The sequence below is a fragment of the Humulus lupulus genome, chromosome 1 (assembly GCF_963169125.1).
Source record: "Humulus lupulus chromosome 1, drHumLupu1.1, whole genome shotgun sequence".
Lineage (NCBI taxonomy): Eukaryota > Viridiplantae > Streptophyta > Magnoliopsida > Rosales > Cannabaceae > Humulus > Humulus lupulus.
The window spans coordinates 222,430,212-222,448,928 of NC_084793.1; the positions used below are offsets into that span (position 1 = coordinate 222,430,212).

At 44.9% G+C, this 18,717-nt stretch overlaps 1 protein-coding gene and 1 non-coding gene across 2 annotated transcripts; one reads left to right on the plus strand and one right to left on the minus strand.

Annotated features, from left to right (window-relative positions):
- The first annotated feature begins 17,166 nt into the window (after positions 1-17,166).
- Positions 17,167-18,267, plus strand: LOC133829893 (uncharacterized). Its single transcript, XM_062259724.1, has one exon. The coding sequence runs from the start codon at positions 17,167-17,169 to the stop codon at positions 18,265-18,267; it is 1,101 nt and encodes a 366-aa protein (XP_062115708.1).
- LOC133813257 (small nucleolar RNA R71) lies at positions 17,599-17,708 on the minus strand. The gene has a single exon (XR_009884290.1). It is a non-coding gene; the product is annotated as a small nucleolar RNA R71 (small nucleolar RNA).
- Positions 18,268-18,717: the final 450 nt, after the last annotated feature.

The window sequence follows — 18,717 nt, forward strand, 5'->3', positions numbered from 1 at the left end:
TTATGCTTAATGAGGTGCCCTAAATAAAAAAAATGATAGGTCTTCTAATCATTTAAAAAAAATGTCAAATCTTTTGACAATACCCAAAATACTTCTCCCATAATTTTTCTCATCCACCTCCTCTTCTCTCTTCCCTCTCTCTCCCTCAACCCATTCATCTCAACTCTCTCTCTAGAAAGAAAAAAAACATGGGTAAGGTAAAATATAAGAGAACTCAATGTAATGGCAAGTATTCCTCACTTAGGGCACTAAAATACTACATTTCGAACAGATCTGGACATGATTTTTGGGTTTTTTTTTTGCGATTTTTTTCATATCTGAAACTTTGAAATCTGTAGAAAATTGACGTGGTTCGATGGGTATAAGGTACTATTTTGATCTACTTTGTAAAACACAAGGTCCGAATTGTCATTTAACAAAACACATGGGCCGATCGCGTATTTGGGAAAAACAAAGGAGCCAAACTGGTATTTTCCCATGTAATTTAGATTATTGATTTTGTTTAAATTTCGATTTAATGAAGAAAAAAAATATTCTAATTTAATTAATTAAAATATTATTTTTTTAATTTTATATTTATTTTTTATTTCATATAATTTAATTCATTAATTAAAAAAACTCAAGGGCATTTTAGTCATATTAAAAAAATATTTGAACAAAATCGGGTTCAGGATATCATTTTGTTCCATTTGTAAAACACAGGATCTATTTTGTTATTTAACAAAACATAGGGGCCAATGGAGTATTCGAGCGAAAAACAGGGGTCAAACTGGTATTTTCTCAAATCCTAAAACTAAAATATGCTCTTCAGCTTCCTCTTCCCCTCTTCAACGTCTCTCAACCTTCAAAAACACAGCCAGCCTCACAACCAATACTAAATCTCTTTCGGGTCAACAACCACCACCGTCGAGAAGCTTCACCAAGCCATCAACTCCTCGAGTCCCAGCTCTGCTCTGAGGCCCTATCCCTCCAAGCTTCACTATGTGTGCTACGCGAAGAAGACAATGGTTCTAGGTTGCGGCGAGGTGGCTACATTGCTGGGGGCTTAGCTTTGGCGAAAGATGGGACTTATTTTTCGATCAAATCTAGTTTGATTTTGAGCCTTTTTTATTTATATTTTCTGTGTTTGAATGTGGTAACGACAGTTTTGGGATTGTGAAAATGTTGGGTTTTTCTCCATGTATGTGATTTGTTTATTTGGGTCTGGGTTTTCTAGTTTCTTTGATTAACAAGAACGGGACTAAGAGTCGAGGCCGGAGAAGACGGTTCTGTGAGCTCCAAGGTTGCGACAGGGTGGGTAATTTTGTGAGATCCAACGGGAATTGTCAGGAGTAAAACTAGTAAATCTGAAGATTTAAAGGGGTTGGTGTTGGGAATTGTGCCCTAAAAGCATATGTAGTAGACATGTTTTAAGAAATAAATAAAGAAATTGAATTTGTTATCCATATATTTTATGGACTATATTATTCTGTGATAATATTAAGTAAATATCATAAAAATTCCTAAGTTCATAAATGTGATCTCAATCACGTATTGGTACGGGAGGATTGTGTTTGAGATAAATGAACTTGAATAGTTCGCAGTCAAATAAAGTTATGGAATCTTTAGATTAATTACTGCAAGTATGCTTCACTAGTATTATGAATACATGTGATCTAGATCCGGATTACTAGTGTAGTAGGACACTTTAGTGGAGGTGCATTATATATTAGAGAATATATAGAACTGGACCAGAAATGTTTATTAATACTTAGTTAAATACTGTTTCAAAGTATTAATTAAATATATCAACTGATGATCATACACAAATAGATCTTAATCCTGAAGTTAATATGAACTCCTGTTGATGTTATATGAGTTATTTGATTCACTCGTTAGGGTTTGTCAGAATGATCATGCTAGAAACTTTTGTTTTGGGAACTCATTAATGTAAATGGCTGGGGACATAGTATACAGATTAAGAACCTATACCTTCTCATAAGAGATTGAATAATGGTTCTCTTAAGGGTTGACTTTTGAGACTGAAAGGTTATTGAGCTCAAATTCATAATTTAGTTATGAATTAACCTTCACTAGTAAAGTCAATGGTACTTAAGGAAAAAGATATAATTAAAAGGGTAAAATGGTAATTTTATTCCCGGTTAATTATGAACCATTATTAGAGGGTTAATTTGTATGTAATGATTATATCAATTGACGCTTTATTGTTATAAAGTACTCAGTAAATGAAATGTCTATAATTACAAGTGTGCAGTCTCATATTTATAGTAGAGTAATCATGAGATTAATAAATTAAGATAATTTAATTAATAATCACAAATTTATTGGAGCTTGGAATTATAGGTCCCCATAGCGGCTCTATCAACACTATTCAAGGCAAGAGTTGATATAAAGGGTAAAATGGTAAAACTACATATTTAAGAAGAAATTTATTCTTCGAGCCAAATATGCAATTATGTGATAATAGTGATTAAATAATTAATTAATTACAAAATAGTTGTAATTATCAAAATTAATTAATAATTAATTATTGTATAATTTTTGAAATTATATAAATAACTAATTTATTATAATTTTTAAAATTATAAAATAAATATCAAATTTTTGAAATTGATGTTTAATTAAAATTGATTTTAATTAATTAGTAGAATTAATTAAATATCTTTATTTGAGTGGGAGATAATAATCTGATAAGTTCAAATTGGATTTGAATTTAAAATATTAATATTTATTCAAATAATTAATTACATGTGATAATTAGTTAAAAAGATAATTGATTCAAATTTGAATTAATTATCAGGTTGTTGGATTTTATCTGATAAGGTAGTTTGAATAGATAATTAAATAATTGTGAAAAAAAAAATCTTGGACCCTATTTTGTAGGAAGCTACACGCATTAAGCTGTCTTAGGGACTCCCTTGGGCGTGTAGCACATAAAAAAATCAAGATTGTATTTTTTCACTTCTATTTATTTAATTAATTAATTAATGGATAAGTCAAAAAAGTTAGTTTTGATGTTTACATTATTAAAATAATTAAATAATAGTTGAGAAAATAGATATCCCTATTTTATAGGGTACTGCACGACGCACACAGTCCTTGGACTGTGTGTGGCGTGCAGCTGATAAACGAGTTTTAGGCTCATTTATGGTCTAGTTTTTAGGAAGGTTTTCATTAGTTTAAGGCTATTTTATTACAGAATTATGCTTATTTGTTCATGTTTCAGGTTTTTGATGCTAAGATGGTGAAAAGAGTGGAATGAAGTGAAAGTGGAAGAAAATGGAGTTATTTTGGAAAAAATTGAGTCTTTCGGGAGCAATAGGTTTGAGTGATGTTTCTGTGGATAGCGCTACAGCACTAGAAAGGCGACCTTAAAGCTTTTGTTTCTGTCAATAGCGCTACAGTGCTAGTACATCAATTTTTTTATGGAATTTGGCTCTGTTATCAGCTCTACAGCGCTATCGACGCGATTTTGAAATCTGAAGCCACTTTTAGAAGGAAAAAAAAAATGGTATTTTCACTTAGGGGCATTGGAAAACTATTTAAGAGACATTAATCTGCGAATTTAGGAGGCAGTTTTAGTTTTATAAACCCTGGATCTAGAAAAGACTGCTGTAATTAGATTTCTTTTTTTGGTTTTTGACTTTCTAGATTTCTTCTTCATCTAAATTCTTTAGGTTATTTTCTATGAACAATTATTTGGATTTTATTGTCATTATGTTATCTATGAACTAAATTTTTTATCTAAGGATTAATGTAGTCACTTGAATTTTAATTTAATTTTACTATGATGTTCTATTGATACTTCTTCTCTATTCTAATTTATATGATGTTTGCTTAATGCTAGTATATATTTGATCACTATTTACTTGATTTAATGGTTTTGATTCAAAATTCGAAATATGAGAATTGAATATTGTTGACGCGGTTCTTCGCCAACAGGTAATTAAGAGAAGAAGAGAAAGGGATTAGTGCTGAAAGTAGAACCGTCACAGATATGAAATCTTAGAGAATGAACTATGTGACTCAAGACACGTTTTTAAGTGGTTCAAAGGTTAAAATCCTTCTACTCCACTAGTCAATATTATTCACGTATTCTGGGTATTTGGTTTACAAAGTATATGGCTCTTCAGAGATGGTTTTTTCCAACCCCTATCAACTCCCAGGGTCCCCATATTTATAGGAGAAGACACCTGGAAGTTGGTAGGGAGGTCATCACGTGACCTTACCATTTGTCATATCAACTCTGTAACATTTATGATTAATTCCTAAACCCGACACATAAGTGTGGTCTAATCAGTATGTAAGGAGATAATGGGCCGCACGGCCCAACCCAGCCGTGGGTGTCTGAATGCGCACGTTTCTGATGCGTGCCCGGGAAGTCAGGGAGATATCGGACACGTGATGTCAGATATAGGCACGTTTATCTTGCGTGTGTTGACTTTACAAAGGGTCAGAGATCCACGAGCAGCAGCTCGCACAACGAGCTGCTTCACTGACCCAACCTTCGGCCTTAAGGACTCCTTCCCCCAGTCTTGGGCAGCATTGGCGAGTTCTTGAGGATACCTCGAGCTAAGTGGGTACGACCTGGAAAACAAAATCTCTGACCTGGGGAAGTTCTCGGACTAACCTTGATTAGTCCGAGGCTCGACCTGCTAATCAGCCCGTGGGAAAACCAGGGCGTACATCTGCCCCCCAAGCTCCTGCTCGTGGTATATGACGTCATATATAGAAGACCACAGTAGGGGCTTTTAGACTTCCCTACAACCCTTCACATTCCACTTTTTGTGCAGGCGTCTGATACGTGGAACGTCGTGGGTGGTGACGGTACGTTTTACGAGAACCGCATTTAATGGCCTAGCCTATTTCCCAGCCTCTGTTTCATATTTCGAGTGGAAGGCCTCGGATCCCTCACTAGGGCCATCCAAGAGCCTTCTTCACGTGATATTTCCCTTATATAAAAAGGGGGTGGCCATCCTACGCACGAACCACCCCTTCATTCAAATATTTCCCAAATCTCTTTCCTTCTTCCTTCTCTGACTTTCAGAAGAACGAAACCCTCGGCTCTACTGCCACCATTCTCCTTGTTCTCGAAGCTTAGGCGCACGAGTTCCTCCAAAGCTTTGGAAGCTACTGCACCGACAAGGCTCCTGCCAACGCAACACTCTCGTTTACCATTCAGTCATATACTGTAAGTTTTCTGACCCTGTTCATTTTGGAAGCATGCCACTGTAGTTTAGGTGAGAATTTCTACTGTAGCCGCATGCAAGGGTTTTCTGGGTTGCGAGGGTAGGAGGGTGACAGCCCCTTTTGGGCTAGGGCACGCTTGTTGTAGGAAATCGCCTTAGAGTATGGGTTTCAAGATGCTCCTCCAGAAACAATTTCTGGTTAGGATCTTTAGGAATTTTGGGTGCAAAACCGGGTAGCTTAGGGGATACACTTCAAAAGAGGTTTTGCAACGTTCTGCCTGTTGAAACTTCCCCTCCAAGGCAAATTTTTACTCTGAACCCCCTGACACACGAATTCCGAGTAATCTGGGATCTGTTGGGAGCATATGCGCGTGTTCATTGAATCGCGTGGTTCCACTCTCCGCGGGCTGGGCTTACCTCAGCTCGTGTTAATAATGATTGCTTCGTCCTTCTGCTTGGGTCGCCTTTTCTAAAGTGTTTTCTTTTGTTCGATAGGCGACCAGATGGCTCCAAAAAGGAATCTGCCTCAGAAGAACGTGGGAAGCTCGATCTCCCAGCAAGAGAAAGGAAAGGCGGTGATGCCCAGCTCGCCGATCCCCCACTTTGGGCCGGCCGTGGAGAAACAAGTCGAGGTGGCCCCCGACGCATTCTTTGAGGCGGAGAGAATCGTCTCAAAGGTGACCGACCAGGCGAGGATCAAAAAAAATTTCCTCACCCACAAGATCCCACTGGGGAAGGCCTCAGTCATAGCCCGACCTGCTGCGAAGGGAGAGCAGAGCTGTACGCCGCTAGACGAATCGTTCGCGGCCTGGAGCGGTGAGCACTTCAAGGCAGGGGCCTTCCTCCCCCTGGACCAGTACTTCGCTGACTTTCTGAACTACGTGGGGTTGGCCCCTTTTCAGCTCCCCCCCAACTCCTACCGTCTGCTGGCGGGGTTGAGGTACTTGTTCAAGAAGCTGGAGTGGGAGGTCCCTACTCCTGCTGATATTTTATATTTCTTTTGCCTCAAAGCCAGCCCGGATCAGCGGGGGCGAGGTGACGGGTTTTACTATTTAACCTGTTTCCCCAATACGGCGGCGATCATTGAGCTGCCAAGTCATCCAAATGACTTCAAGGACCAGTTTTTCATGTCAACTGGGTTCCGGAACTGTGAGCACCACTACTTCAATCGTCCTCGTAAGTGAACCCTGACCCTAGCTCGCCTTTTAAGTTTTGTTTAATTTTAGCTCCTCCGTACTCCATTCTGATTCCAGCCCAATCTTGCAGCCATCTACGCGAGGACCGAGAAGTCTGCGACCCTCGGGGGTCAATATGAAACACTGGTGGGCTTGCCCCCCAGTGAAAAGGACTACCGCGTGCTCGTGACGGACGAGACGATGGTGTTCTGCAAACTGATTTTTCCAAATCAGACTCTGAACCTGAAGAGGCTCCGAGGGTCGCCCCCAGCTCGCGCAAACAGACCTATCACCGTGGAGGAGGTCATGGAAGAGGAGGACGAGGAGGACGAAACAGCTGAAGTTCCACTCGTGAGGAATAGAAAGAGGACCTTGGAGGTCGCTCAGGGGATGGATGAGGAGAGGATCTACACCGGAGCAGCCGCGGGTCCTTCCGGTCAAGGTAACCCTTATTTGTTTAAGAATGTAGATAGGGCCACTGCAGACCCCCGGCTGGTTAGGTTCAATCCTAGGCAGATCGTCCATCGTCATGGGAGGGACCCGGACCTGAATACACTCCTGCTCCATTGTGTTGACCGGCTTGTGCTGGATCACCAAGAAAGCCGGCCTAGGGGTACCATAGTAGTAGATAACACCCTAGCTTTTAGGTCGATCCTTTTTGAGGAGTATGGGACCAACTTACGCACATGGCCATCACTTCAGAGGGGTGCCTATGCCCCGGGGCTTAGAAAGTATGTAGAAGAGTCAAGCCCCGAGTCAGAACCGGACCTAGAATCCACGCCAGTTCGTGAGATAATTGTCCTAGGCTCTTCCAGCTCGGGGGGTAGGGCTCCCTTAATATTCGTATACTTTTTTGCTTTTAACCTCTGCATGTTTGCTAACTTGTAATAACCATGTTTTTGTTTTTGGCAGAAGAGATGTCTCAGCCCGGGGGTAATCTGCGGGGTGTAGTCTTCGGCGGGAATCCCCCAGCAGGGCCAAGGTTAAAAAGGCTCCGAGAGTCCAAGAGCGCTGCCGGGGCCTCCACCAAATCCCCGGCTAAGGAGAAGGAAAAGACCCCGCCATCCCAGGTCGAGGGGGCGATCCTTCTTGTTCCCGGAGCAGGCCGCATGCCCCTGCCACCCCAGCGATCTCCACCATCCACCCAGGACGTGGTACTAGAGGTCGGGGCTCCCATGCTCCCGGACGTACGCATACCGATCGACTCCCATGATCTGGGAAAGATCCCCGAAGAATTCCGGGGGACGGTGTATGAGTCGGCGAGCTATGCCGTCGGCCGCTTCTACAAGCTCAAAGAGAAGGATCTCCGGGCTATCGAAGCAACGAGCCCGGTCCGAGTCATAGAGTCTTCGCTGAACATGACTTTAACGGTAATCTGCCCCACTCTTTTAAAGCTGTAACACTTACACAATGCCTTGTTTTTCCACTTAGCCAACTTATCCTTCCTTTCTTGCAGGGCATTGCTGCCACTCATCGAGGTATCGCCAGGACCAAGGCTCAGCTCGAGGAGATGGAGGCTGAGCGCCAGGCCGCCCTTCAGGAAGCTCAGGTGGCGAAAGATGCGCTGGCGACTTCGAAGGCCGAGCTAGAGAGGAGCCGTTCAAAGAACCGAGAACTTGAAACCTCCCTTGCCACTTCGCGAGCAGATCTCGAGGCAGCGAAGACCGAGGCCCAGACTGCCCTGGAGGCCGCCTTGGAAGCCGAGCGGGCCATCTCGGAGCAGTCAATGCAGGACCTGTTCTATCACTGTTGGGCCCATAACCCGGATGCTGACTTCTCTTTTATGTCACCGGAGCTCTGGGCTATCTTGCTGCCGAAACTCCAAGCCCGCCTAAACAAAGAGGTATCGCCCTCGGAGACTGGGGAAGCCTCTGGCGCGGCGGAGCAGGGCAAGACCGCGACCTCCAAAGGACCAGCTGATGGGGCTTAGGGCACTCCTCCTTATGCATTTGTGATTATTTTTATTTTGTCTTTGTAACCTTTTAATGAGATGTTTTCACCTCGAGACGATTTACTTGGTCACCTTAACTTATATATATATATATTTTTTTATATAAGCTTAGTTCATGCTAACCGTTATTTATATCTCGATCTCTTTAAGAAAGAGCCACGACCAATAAACTTAAGTTAACTTCCCAAGTTTTATGACCCGGTTAAAACCATGACCTTATTTTGAAAACTTAGTTCGTGTTAACTTTTATCCATATCCCGAGCTCTTTAGGAAGAACCACGATCAATAAATTTAAGTTAACTTCTAAGTTTTATGACCCGGTTAAAACCAGGAACTTATTTTGAAAACTTAGTTCGTGTTAACTTTTATCCATATCCCGAGCTCTTTAAGAAGAACCACGATCAATAAATTTAAGTTAACTTCTAAGTTTTATGACCCGGTTAAAACCAGGAACTTATTTTGAAAACTTAGTTCGTGTTAACTTTTATCTATATCCCGAGCTCTTTAGGAAGAACCACGATCAATAAATTTAAGTTAACTTCTAAGTTTTATGACCCGGTTAAAACCAGGAACTTATTTTGAAAACTTAGTTCGCGTTAACCCTTATCCATAGATCAGAGTCAACATCTAAGTTTTATGACCCGGTTAAAACCAGGAACTTATTTTGAAAACTTAGTTCGTGTTAACTTTTATCCATATCCCGAGCTCTTTAAGAAGAACCACGATCAATAAATTTAAGTTAACTTCTAAGTTTTATGACCCGGTTAAAACCAGGATAGGACTTAGTTCGCATTAACCCTTATCCATAGATCAGAGTCAACATCTAAGTCGTTAAGGAGACCTGGTTATATCCAGGTACCATATGCCCCCCAAGTAACTGGGAAAGGGTCTTTCGTGGTTACTTTTAAAATCATACTTGCAAATAAAAAGAAACATTCGATTCTTATTTATACATAGAAAGTGGCCCTCCAGGCCTTACAAGTGGATCATTGATAGTATTTCTTTAAGTGGATGGCATTCCAAGTCCGCGGGATCGCCCCTCCATCAAGTCGAGCTAACTTATAAGTTCCCTCCTTGATGACTTCGATGACCTGGTATGGTCCTTCCCAGTTTGGTCCCAAAACCCCATCTTTGGGATCTTTTCCGGCTAGGAAAACTCTCCTTAGGACCAAATCGCCAACGCTGAAGGCGCATTTTTTGACCTTGGTGTTGAAGTAGCGAGTGATCTTCTGCTGATAATGGGCGAGTTGGAGTTGCGAATCCTCCCGCCTTTCATCAACTAGGTCTAGGGAATGGCATAGGAGTTCGTGGTTCCGGTCTTGGTCGTAGGATTGGACTCTATGCGACAGAATTTTAACCTCCACGGGGAGGACTGCTTCACTCCCAAAGGCTAGGGAGAAAGGAGTGTGACCCGTGGGAGTTCGATGCGAGGTCCGGTACGCCCACAGGACCTGGGGGAGCTGGTCTGGCCAGACCCCTTTTGCCTCATCTAGCCTCTTCTTGAGGCTTGTCTTCAGAGTTTTGTTCACAGCCTCGACCTGGCCGTTCGCCTGGGGATAGGCCACGGACGAGAAACTTTTCACAATTCCGTGCCTTTCACAAAATTCGGTGAACAGATCGCTGTCAAATTGGGTGCCGTTGTTGGAGACGATCTTCTTAGGAAGGCCAAATCGACAGATGATGTTTTTCACCACAAAGTCGAGTACTTTCTTCGATGTTATTGTCGACAATGGCTTTGCTTCGGCCCACTTGGTGAAGTAGTCAATGGCTACCACGGCGTAACGGACCCCGCCCTTCCCGGTGGGCAGGGCGCCCACTAGATCTATTCCCCATACGGCAAATGGCCAAGGAGCCGAGATCATTTTTAGCTCGACGGGAGGAGCTCGGGCAACCACAGCGAATCGCTGACACTTGTCGCACCTTTTCACGTATGAGATTGAGTCTTTGGACAGAGTCGGCCAATAATAACCTTGCCTGAGAACCTTTAAGGCTAGGTTTTGCCCCCCAGTGTGGTCTCCGCAGAATCCTTCGTGGACTTCTTGCAGAATGGCCTTCGCTTCACTTGGAAGAACGCACCGGAGGAGAGGTAGGGAGTGTCCACGTCGGTACAATACTCCTTCGACTAGCGTATATCTAGGAGCTTGGTAAAGGACTCGTCGTGCGCCGTTACGCTCTTCGGGTAACCTGCCTTCGACGAGATACTCAAGAATGGGAGTCATCCAGGTCGGCCTAATATCAATCATCTCGATCTTTGCTCGATCTCTTTCTATACTTGGTTTTTCCAAGAATTCTATTGGCACCAACCCCAGGGTTTCTGCCTCTCCCGAGGTGGCGAGTTTGGCGGAGCATCTGCATTGGCGTTCTGCTCCCGAGGTATCTGTTCGATCGACCCTCGCCCGAATGTGGCCAGCTCGTCTTTTACTTTTGCCAAATAGGCAGCCATCTTGGGTCCTCGCGCCTGATACTCTCCCAGAACCTGGTTCACCACGAGCTGGGAGTCACTGAAGCACTGGACGGAGCTCGCTTTTAGCTCACTAGCTACCCTCAGCCCAACCAATAAAGCCTCGTACTCTGCCTCGTTGTTAGACGCCTTGAACCCGAACCTTAGCGCTGAGTGGAATCTATGTCCCTCGGGGGATATCAGGATGATTCCGGCCCCGGAGCTGTTCTCGTTAGATGAACCATCAACGAAGATCTTCCACGACGAATGTGGGGAAGCGACCTGAGGCAAGCCTTCTGATGGATTCTCCTGGAATCCCGTGCACTCCGCCATGAAGTCGGCCAAGGCCTGACTTTTTATGGAAGTTCGTGGAGTATAGAAAATCTCGAACTAATTGAGTTCGATCGCCCACTTTAGCAAACGTCCCGATGCTTCAGGCTTTTGCAACACCTGCCTTAGAGGCTGATCGGTCATGACGTGCACCGAGTGGGACTGGAAATATGGTCTGAGCTTTCGCGAGGCTGTGATTAGGAAAAACGCCAATTTTTCCATCAGTGGGTATCGTGACTCTGCTCCGAGGAGTCTCTTGCTGATGTAGTAGACTGGCTTTTGAACTTGGTCCTCTTCTCGCACTAGCACGACGCTTGTTGCATCCTCAGTGACGGCCATGTATAGGAAAAGAGGTTCTCCTGCCCTGGGCTTTGACAGCACGGGCAGCTCAGCCAGATGCGCCTTCAAGTTGAGGAATGCGCTTTCGCATTCTACTGTCCACTCAAACTTCTTGTTTCCTCGGAGCAGGTTGTAGAAGGGAAAACACTTGTCGGTTGATTTGGAAATGAACCGGTTGAGTGCTGCCACTCTTCCTGTGAGGCCTTGGACGTCTTTCCGCGACCTGGGGGAAGGAAGCTCGAGCAGTGACCTGATTTTGTCGGGGTTTGCCTCGATTCCTCGGGTATTGACTATGAACCCCAGGAATTTCCCTGATGCAACACCGAACGTGCATTTCTGATGATTGAGCCTCATGCCGTATTCTCGTAGTATTTTAAAACATTCTTCCAGGTCGGGAACATGGTTGTCGGCAGTCTTTGATTTGACAAGCATGTCATCAACATACACCTCCATGTTCTTTCTGATCTGGTCCGCGAACATTCTGTTTACTAGCCTCTGATAGGTAGCTCCAGCATTCTTCAGACCAAATGGCATGACCTTATAGCAATAGACATTCGTTGGGGTCATGAAGCTGGTATGGTCCTGGTCCGCCGGGTTCATCGCGGTCTGATTGTAGCCTGAGTACGCGTCCATGAAGGACATGAGCTCGTGCCCCGCCGTGGCATCCACCAGCCGATCGATCCTTGGCAATGGAAAGCAATCCTTGGGGCAGGCTTTATTCAGGTCGGAGAAGTCAATACAGGTCCGCCACTTCCCGTTGGGCTTTGGAACCAACACGGGATTAGCGACCCAAATTGGAAATTTGGCTCGCGGATAAAGCCACACTTTTTGAGCCGGGCCACTTCTTCTTCAAGGGCTTCGGCTCAGGTCGTTCCTAAACGCCTCTGCTTTTGGGATTTGGCAGGAACACTTTTATCCAGGTGGAGTGTGTGCATGATGACACTCGGACTAATCCCCACCATGTCCTCGTGGGACCAGGCGAATACGTCCAAGCTATTCTTCAGAAACGCAATCAGCTCTGCCTTTCTCTTGTCGCAGAGGTTCTTCCCAAGCTTAACCGTCCGTGACGGATTTTGTTCGTCAATGTTCACCTCCTCGAGCTCCTCAATAGCCTGGAGCTCGGATCTGTTCTCGCCTACTCGGGGGTCAATGTCCTCGCTCAAGGCGATCTTTTCTTCTTCGGTCTTCTGAGGTTTTTCAATCTCAAGAGCTGCCAAGGGTCCCTGAGATTCCTCCTTGCTCTGAATGGCCATTGCCAGCTGCCCGGGTTTAGACTTTCCCTTCATGGAAATGTTGTAGCATTCCCTGGCAGCGAGCTGATCGCCCTTGATGGTACAGATTCCTGTTGAAGTAGGGAACTTCATTGCGAGGTGTCGAACGGAAGTGATGGCTTCGAAAGCTATGAGCGCAGGTCATCCCAAAATGGCGTTGTAGGCAGCGGAGCAGTCAATGAACACGAACTCAAGTAGCTTGGAGACTGTCCGAGACTCTTCTCCTAGGGTGATCACCAGCTCGATCGTCCTTATCGCTGCTGATCCTTCTCCCGAAAAGCCATATAGCATCATCGAGGTTACCTTTAGCTCGGCGACAGTCAGACCCATCTTTTCTAAGGTGGATCGGAATAGGAGGTTCACCGAGCTCCCATTGTCCACCAACACTCTCCTTACTTTCCGGTTGGCGAGCTGGACTGCTACGACCAAGGGATCGTTATGAGGGAATTGGACATGGCCTGCGTCTTCCTCCATGAAAGTTATCAGTTGTTTCTCTAACCGTTGATGTTTGGACTGACGTTGCTCCGGGACGAACTCCGCTCCGTTATGAGCCTTTAACTCATTCACATACCTCTTCTGTGCGCCTCTGCTCGTGCCAGCCATATGCGGCCCTCCAGAGATGGTGGATATCTCTCCCTCGATCACGGGAGGAGGGACGTCCTGATCTACCCGAGGCCCGGGCTGATTGGCTGGGACTTCTGGAGTTGGTCGACCCGCTGGGACCCTGTTTCGTGAATATTGCGCCAAGGGGCCTGCTCGGATGAGAGTCTCGATTTCATCTTTTAGATGTCTGCAATCGTCGGTATTGTGGCCGATGTCATTATGGAAACGGCAGAACTTCGACGTATCTCTCTTTCCCTTGTGGTGTTGCAATGGCTCCGGCCTCTTCCAGGGGACCCGAGCAGCGTTGGCCAGGAAAATATTTTCCCTGGACTGGGTGAGCTCGGTATATGTTGTGAACACGGGCTTGAATTTATCCACAGACTTATTCTTCTTTTGACCGTGCTGGCTGTTTTCACCGTTTCCCTTTCTTTTGCCACCGCCGGGCTGGTTGTTCTGCGCGTCGCCGGGGATTGCCACCGCGATCTCCGTCCCTGCCCCAGCGGGCTTCTCCGGAACCTGGCTGGTCCCCGCGGCTGAAGCTTCAGCTTCTTCTAAGTTTATCCATTCTTGGGCTCTGTTAAGGAATTCGTTAACCGAGCCGACTCCCTTCCTCTGAATATCTTTCCACAGGTCTCCTCCGACCAGGATTTCGGTTCTCATGGCCATGAGCTTAGAGCTATCGTCAGCGTCCCGAGCTCGAGTAGCGACATTCGCGAATCTGCTCAAGTAGGCTTTTAGCGTTTCACCGGGCTGCTGTCTCACGTTAGCTAGGGAGTCTGCCTGGATTCGGGCGGCCTGGGAGGCGCGGAATGCCCTTTTGAAGTCAGCTGAAAAAGTCTTCCAGGAACTGATTGACTGTCTTTTACTTTGCTTGAACCACTGCCTGGCAGGTCCGATCAGTGTGGAAGGAAAGATTAAGCAACGCAGCTCCAGGCCAATGTTATGAGCCATCATTAGGGTGTTGAACATCCCCAAATGATCCTACGGGTCCCCATCCCTGTTGAACTTTGACAAATGGGGCATACGGAAACCAGATAGGTAGGCCGTTGCTGCTATATTGGGGGCGAAGAGTTCCATTTCGTCGCCAGAGTCATACTCGTCTTTTTCTTTTTCTGTCAAGAGCTTTCTCATCAGCTCCTCCATCTGAGTTAGGCGCTCGAGGGTTTTGTCCTGAGATCCTGGGTTATTCCGGGGCTGTTCCACAGCTCCGGACCCATTGTACACATTAGGTGGGTTGTTGCCCCTCCTATCTTTAGATAGGTTATTTGGGACATTCCCTCCATTACGTACTTCAGATCGGACTCTCGCCGAGCGGGCCTGCCTACCATCTTCGGTTCGATCGTCTCTGTGAGAGTTGAGGTGATCTCGGAGGTCGCCTCCCTGTGTAGTCTGGTGACTTTGTGCCGAACTCAGTCGCTGACGCAGGTCTCATCCCGAGAGATCACTCCGGCGACTACCGGTCCAGTGGCTCCTGCTGGATAGGCTTGGAGTGCGTCTTTGGCGGTTACGATCTGATCCTTCCCCTGGCACCCTGCTGCGCCAGGAAGGCCCAGCCGACGGCGGGTCTCTCCTACTACTCCCGTAGGCTGGGATGTCCCGAATGGGCTGAGGAGATGGGTATCTGATTGGAGAAGGAGGATGCCTGACTGGGGAGGCGATCCTAGTTCCGTCCGTACGGATCAAATTTGGCGAGGGCCTTTCGGCCCTGCCAGCTTGCTGGTCCTGCGCAGGGCGAGCTGGACGAGGCGCAGCACAGTCTTCTGGGACGGGCTGGCGCTGCTGGCCCGCCCTGGATCTCCTTCGGGAGTTTCCTCGAGCTCTCCTGGGCGCCCTCGAGGAAGGTTGAGAGCTAGGGGTTGACGTCCTAACCGATCGGCTGTATTGCTGTTGTCTGACCCCAGGCATTTCCCTGAAGTTTGCCTCTTGATGGTGTGATGAAGGGGCGGAGTTGGCTGCATGAGGCCTATCTGAACGGCTATGTCTGGACCGATTACTCCGGCGAGACTTAGGAGCCTCACCTTGCCTCTCCCCAACGTTAACGTTGGTTGTGAGAGGGGGTAGTCGGGCCAGAATATCCTGGATTTGCCGACCGGCTGTTGCCAACTGGCTCCTCAGTTGAGCATTCTCCATCTCCACCGCAGTATAATAACACGGGTTCGGATTAGGTGGCCGGGGTGCTGAGCTACCAGTGTCGTCCTGGCCCGCCAGCTGCTTTCCTGGCCTCTGCTGGACTTCAGGAATTTGCTCATCAAGGATGGCAACATGGTGGGCCTCCTGCCCATCATGTTGTTCTATTTCGTTGCCATGCCTGGATCGAGTGGTCACCATAGTTGGATGTTTGTGGTAGCACTAATCGAACTTGCTCTCAATGAAAGCACCAAACCGTTGACGCGGTTCTTCGCCAACAGGTAATTAAGAGAAGAAGAGAAAGGGATTAGTGCTGAAAGTAGAACCGTCACAGATATGAAATCTTAGAGAATGAACTATGTGACTCAAGACACGTTTTTAAGTGGTTCAAAGGTTAAAATCCTTCTACTCCACTAGTCAATATTATTCACGTATTCTGGGTATTTGGTTTACAAAGTATATGGCTCTTCAGAGATGGTTTTTTCCAACCCCTATCAACTCCCAGGGTCCCCATATTTATAGGAGAAGACACCTGGAAGTTGGTAGGGAGGTCATCACGTGACCTTACCATTTGTCATATCAACTCTGTAACATTTATGATTAATTCCTAAACCTGACACATAAGTGTGGTCTAATCAGTATGTAAGGAGATAATGGGCCGCACGACCCAACCCAGCCGTGGGTGTCTGAATGCGCACGTTCCTGATGCGTGCCCGGGAAGTCAGGGAGATATCGGACACGTGATGTCAGATATAGGCACGTTTATCTTGCGTGTGTTGACTTTACAAAGGGTCAGAGATCCACGAGCAGCAGCTCGCACAACGAGCTGCTTCACTGACCCAACCTTCGGCCTTAAGGACTCCTTCCCCCAGTCTTGGGCAGCATTGGCGAGTTCTTGAGGATACCTCGAGCTAAGTGGGTACGACCTGGAAAACAAAATCTCTGACCTGGGGAAGTTCTCGGACTAACCTTGATTAGTCCGAGGCTCGACCTGCTAATCAGCCCGTGGGAAAACCAGGGCGTACAAATATGTTATCATTATATAGACATAGGTTGCATATTGTACGAAAGTACATGTATGACTTGTGTAGTAATTAGGCTTCTATGCTTAATGTCTTCTATATGTTTAAGTTTATCACAAAAATGTAGAAAACATGCATATAGGCTGAGATTTTATATCATGAAAAAGAATAGGAATTGATTATGTTAACCTGCTATTAGAATAGGAAGAATAGATTTAGAATTGATTAGTAAATTTAATAGAATGAAAAGTTGATGAAATTAATTCCTAGTCTTTTTATTATTGATTATTAATTCGTTGATTTATTATTATGTTTATAGTTATTTAAATTGTGTTCATAGTTTAGAATTATTCATCTTTATTTTAATCACCAAATAGAAAGTGAAAAACGATTATTGGTAATTGGTTAATAGTCTTTGTGGGACGATCTCTGTTCTTACAGACTTTATTACTTGACACGACTACGTATACTTGCGTACAGATTTTACAGATCAAGTTTTTGGCGTCGTTGCCGGGGACTAATAATCAATATCAAATATAATTGTTTTTCAATGTACTTTGGTTTTAATTTAACGTTTTCTAAATCGAGTTGCTTTTAAATTTCTCAATTTCAAGTGACCTATTTTTATGTCACGTAAGGGTTCGAAAATACTAGTACATGTTGATCCTGAGATTGAGAAGACCTGCAAAAGAGAAAGAAAACTAAAAAGACTTGAAAAGATGGCCCAAGTTGTTAATAATGTTGCTAATAACAATTTGAATCAGGGTAATGCAGGGAACGTTGCAGCTGAGGCAGACTTACCCCTGAGGGACTATGTACTCCTTACTGTTACAAGCGTACATTCTAGTATTCGCCCACCTACTATGGAGGTGAACAATTTTGAGATCAAGCCTTCGATTATCCAAAAGGTTCAGAATTGCGTTCAGTTTGGGGGGCTACCTAATGACCTCCTTATTACCAACTTTTTGGAGTTATGTGATACTTTCAAAATGAACGGAGTAAGTAATGATGCAATCCTTTTGCGACTATTTCCGTTTTCATTGAGAGACAGAGCTAAAAGTTGGTTGATTTCGCTACAAGCCAATTCCATTGTGACATGGGAAGATCTTGCTCAAAAATTTCTCGCTAAGTATTTTCCTCCCGCTAAATCAACACGGGTTAGAGGTGAAATAAATAATTTCTGTCAATTTGAGGGGGAATCATTATATGATGCTTGGGAAAGGTTTAAAGAGCTGCTTCTAAAATGTCCACATCATGGTATAATGAAATGGATGTTGGTGCACACTTTCTATAATGGACTGAGGGGAAACACAAGGACTATAATAGATGCAGCAACAGGTGGAGCATTTATGAGCAAAAGAGCTAACGAAGCTTGTGAGCTTTTAGAGGAGATGGCCATGAATAATTATAATTGGTCATCTAAGCGAGAAAATAAGAAGGTGGCAAGAGTTCTAGAAGTTAATCCTATTGCTATGCTCACTGCTCAAATTGCTTCGCTAACGAAACAAATGCAACAACAAAACAACATCTCAGGTCAAGTGATGCAACTACAACCCGCTCCTATCAGTTGTGAGACATGTGGAGGCCCTCATCACTTTCAGCAATGTCCAGTGACGAGTTCTTATTCGGTAGATGATATCCCACTTGAACAGGTTCAAGTCATTGGTAATTTCCCAAGGCAACCGAATAACAACCCATACCCTAACACTTATACTCCAGCATATAAGAACCATTTGAATTTGTCGTGGAGTAATAATCAAAGGCACCAACCACAGTATCATCCAATTCCACCTCAATATCCTCCAAATAGACCATCTTAGGGGCTAAATCCAAGACCCTTTTATAATACTCAACGGCCACAAATGCCGCAACATCAGCAACCACCACCTCAAATGACTAAACTAGAGGTATCTACTGATTCATTGAGCCAATTTATGACAAAAACCATATCATTTATTTGGAGCTTAGAAACACAAGTTGGCCAACTTGCAAAGTTGATGGCGGATCGAATCAAGGGCTTTACCTAGTTCAACTGTGGTGAATCCCAAGGAGCAATGTCCAGCTGTCACTTTTGAGGAGCGGGACTAAGTATGAAGGGCCTACAGTAGAAAACAAGGACAGGAAGATAAAGGATCAACATGTCACTAGTCCAGCACAAGAGGAGGTTACTGAAGACCTTCCAAAGAAAGAGAAGCCAAAATACATTGAGCCTCCACCAAAAATTCTATATCCTCAACGGTTTTGAAAGGCTAATCTTGACAAACAATTTT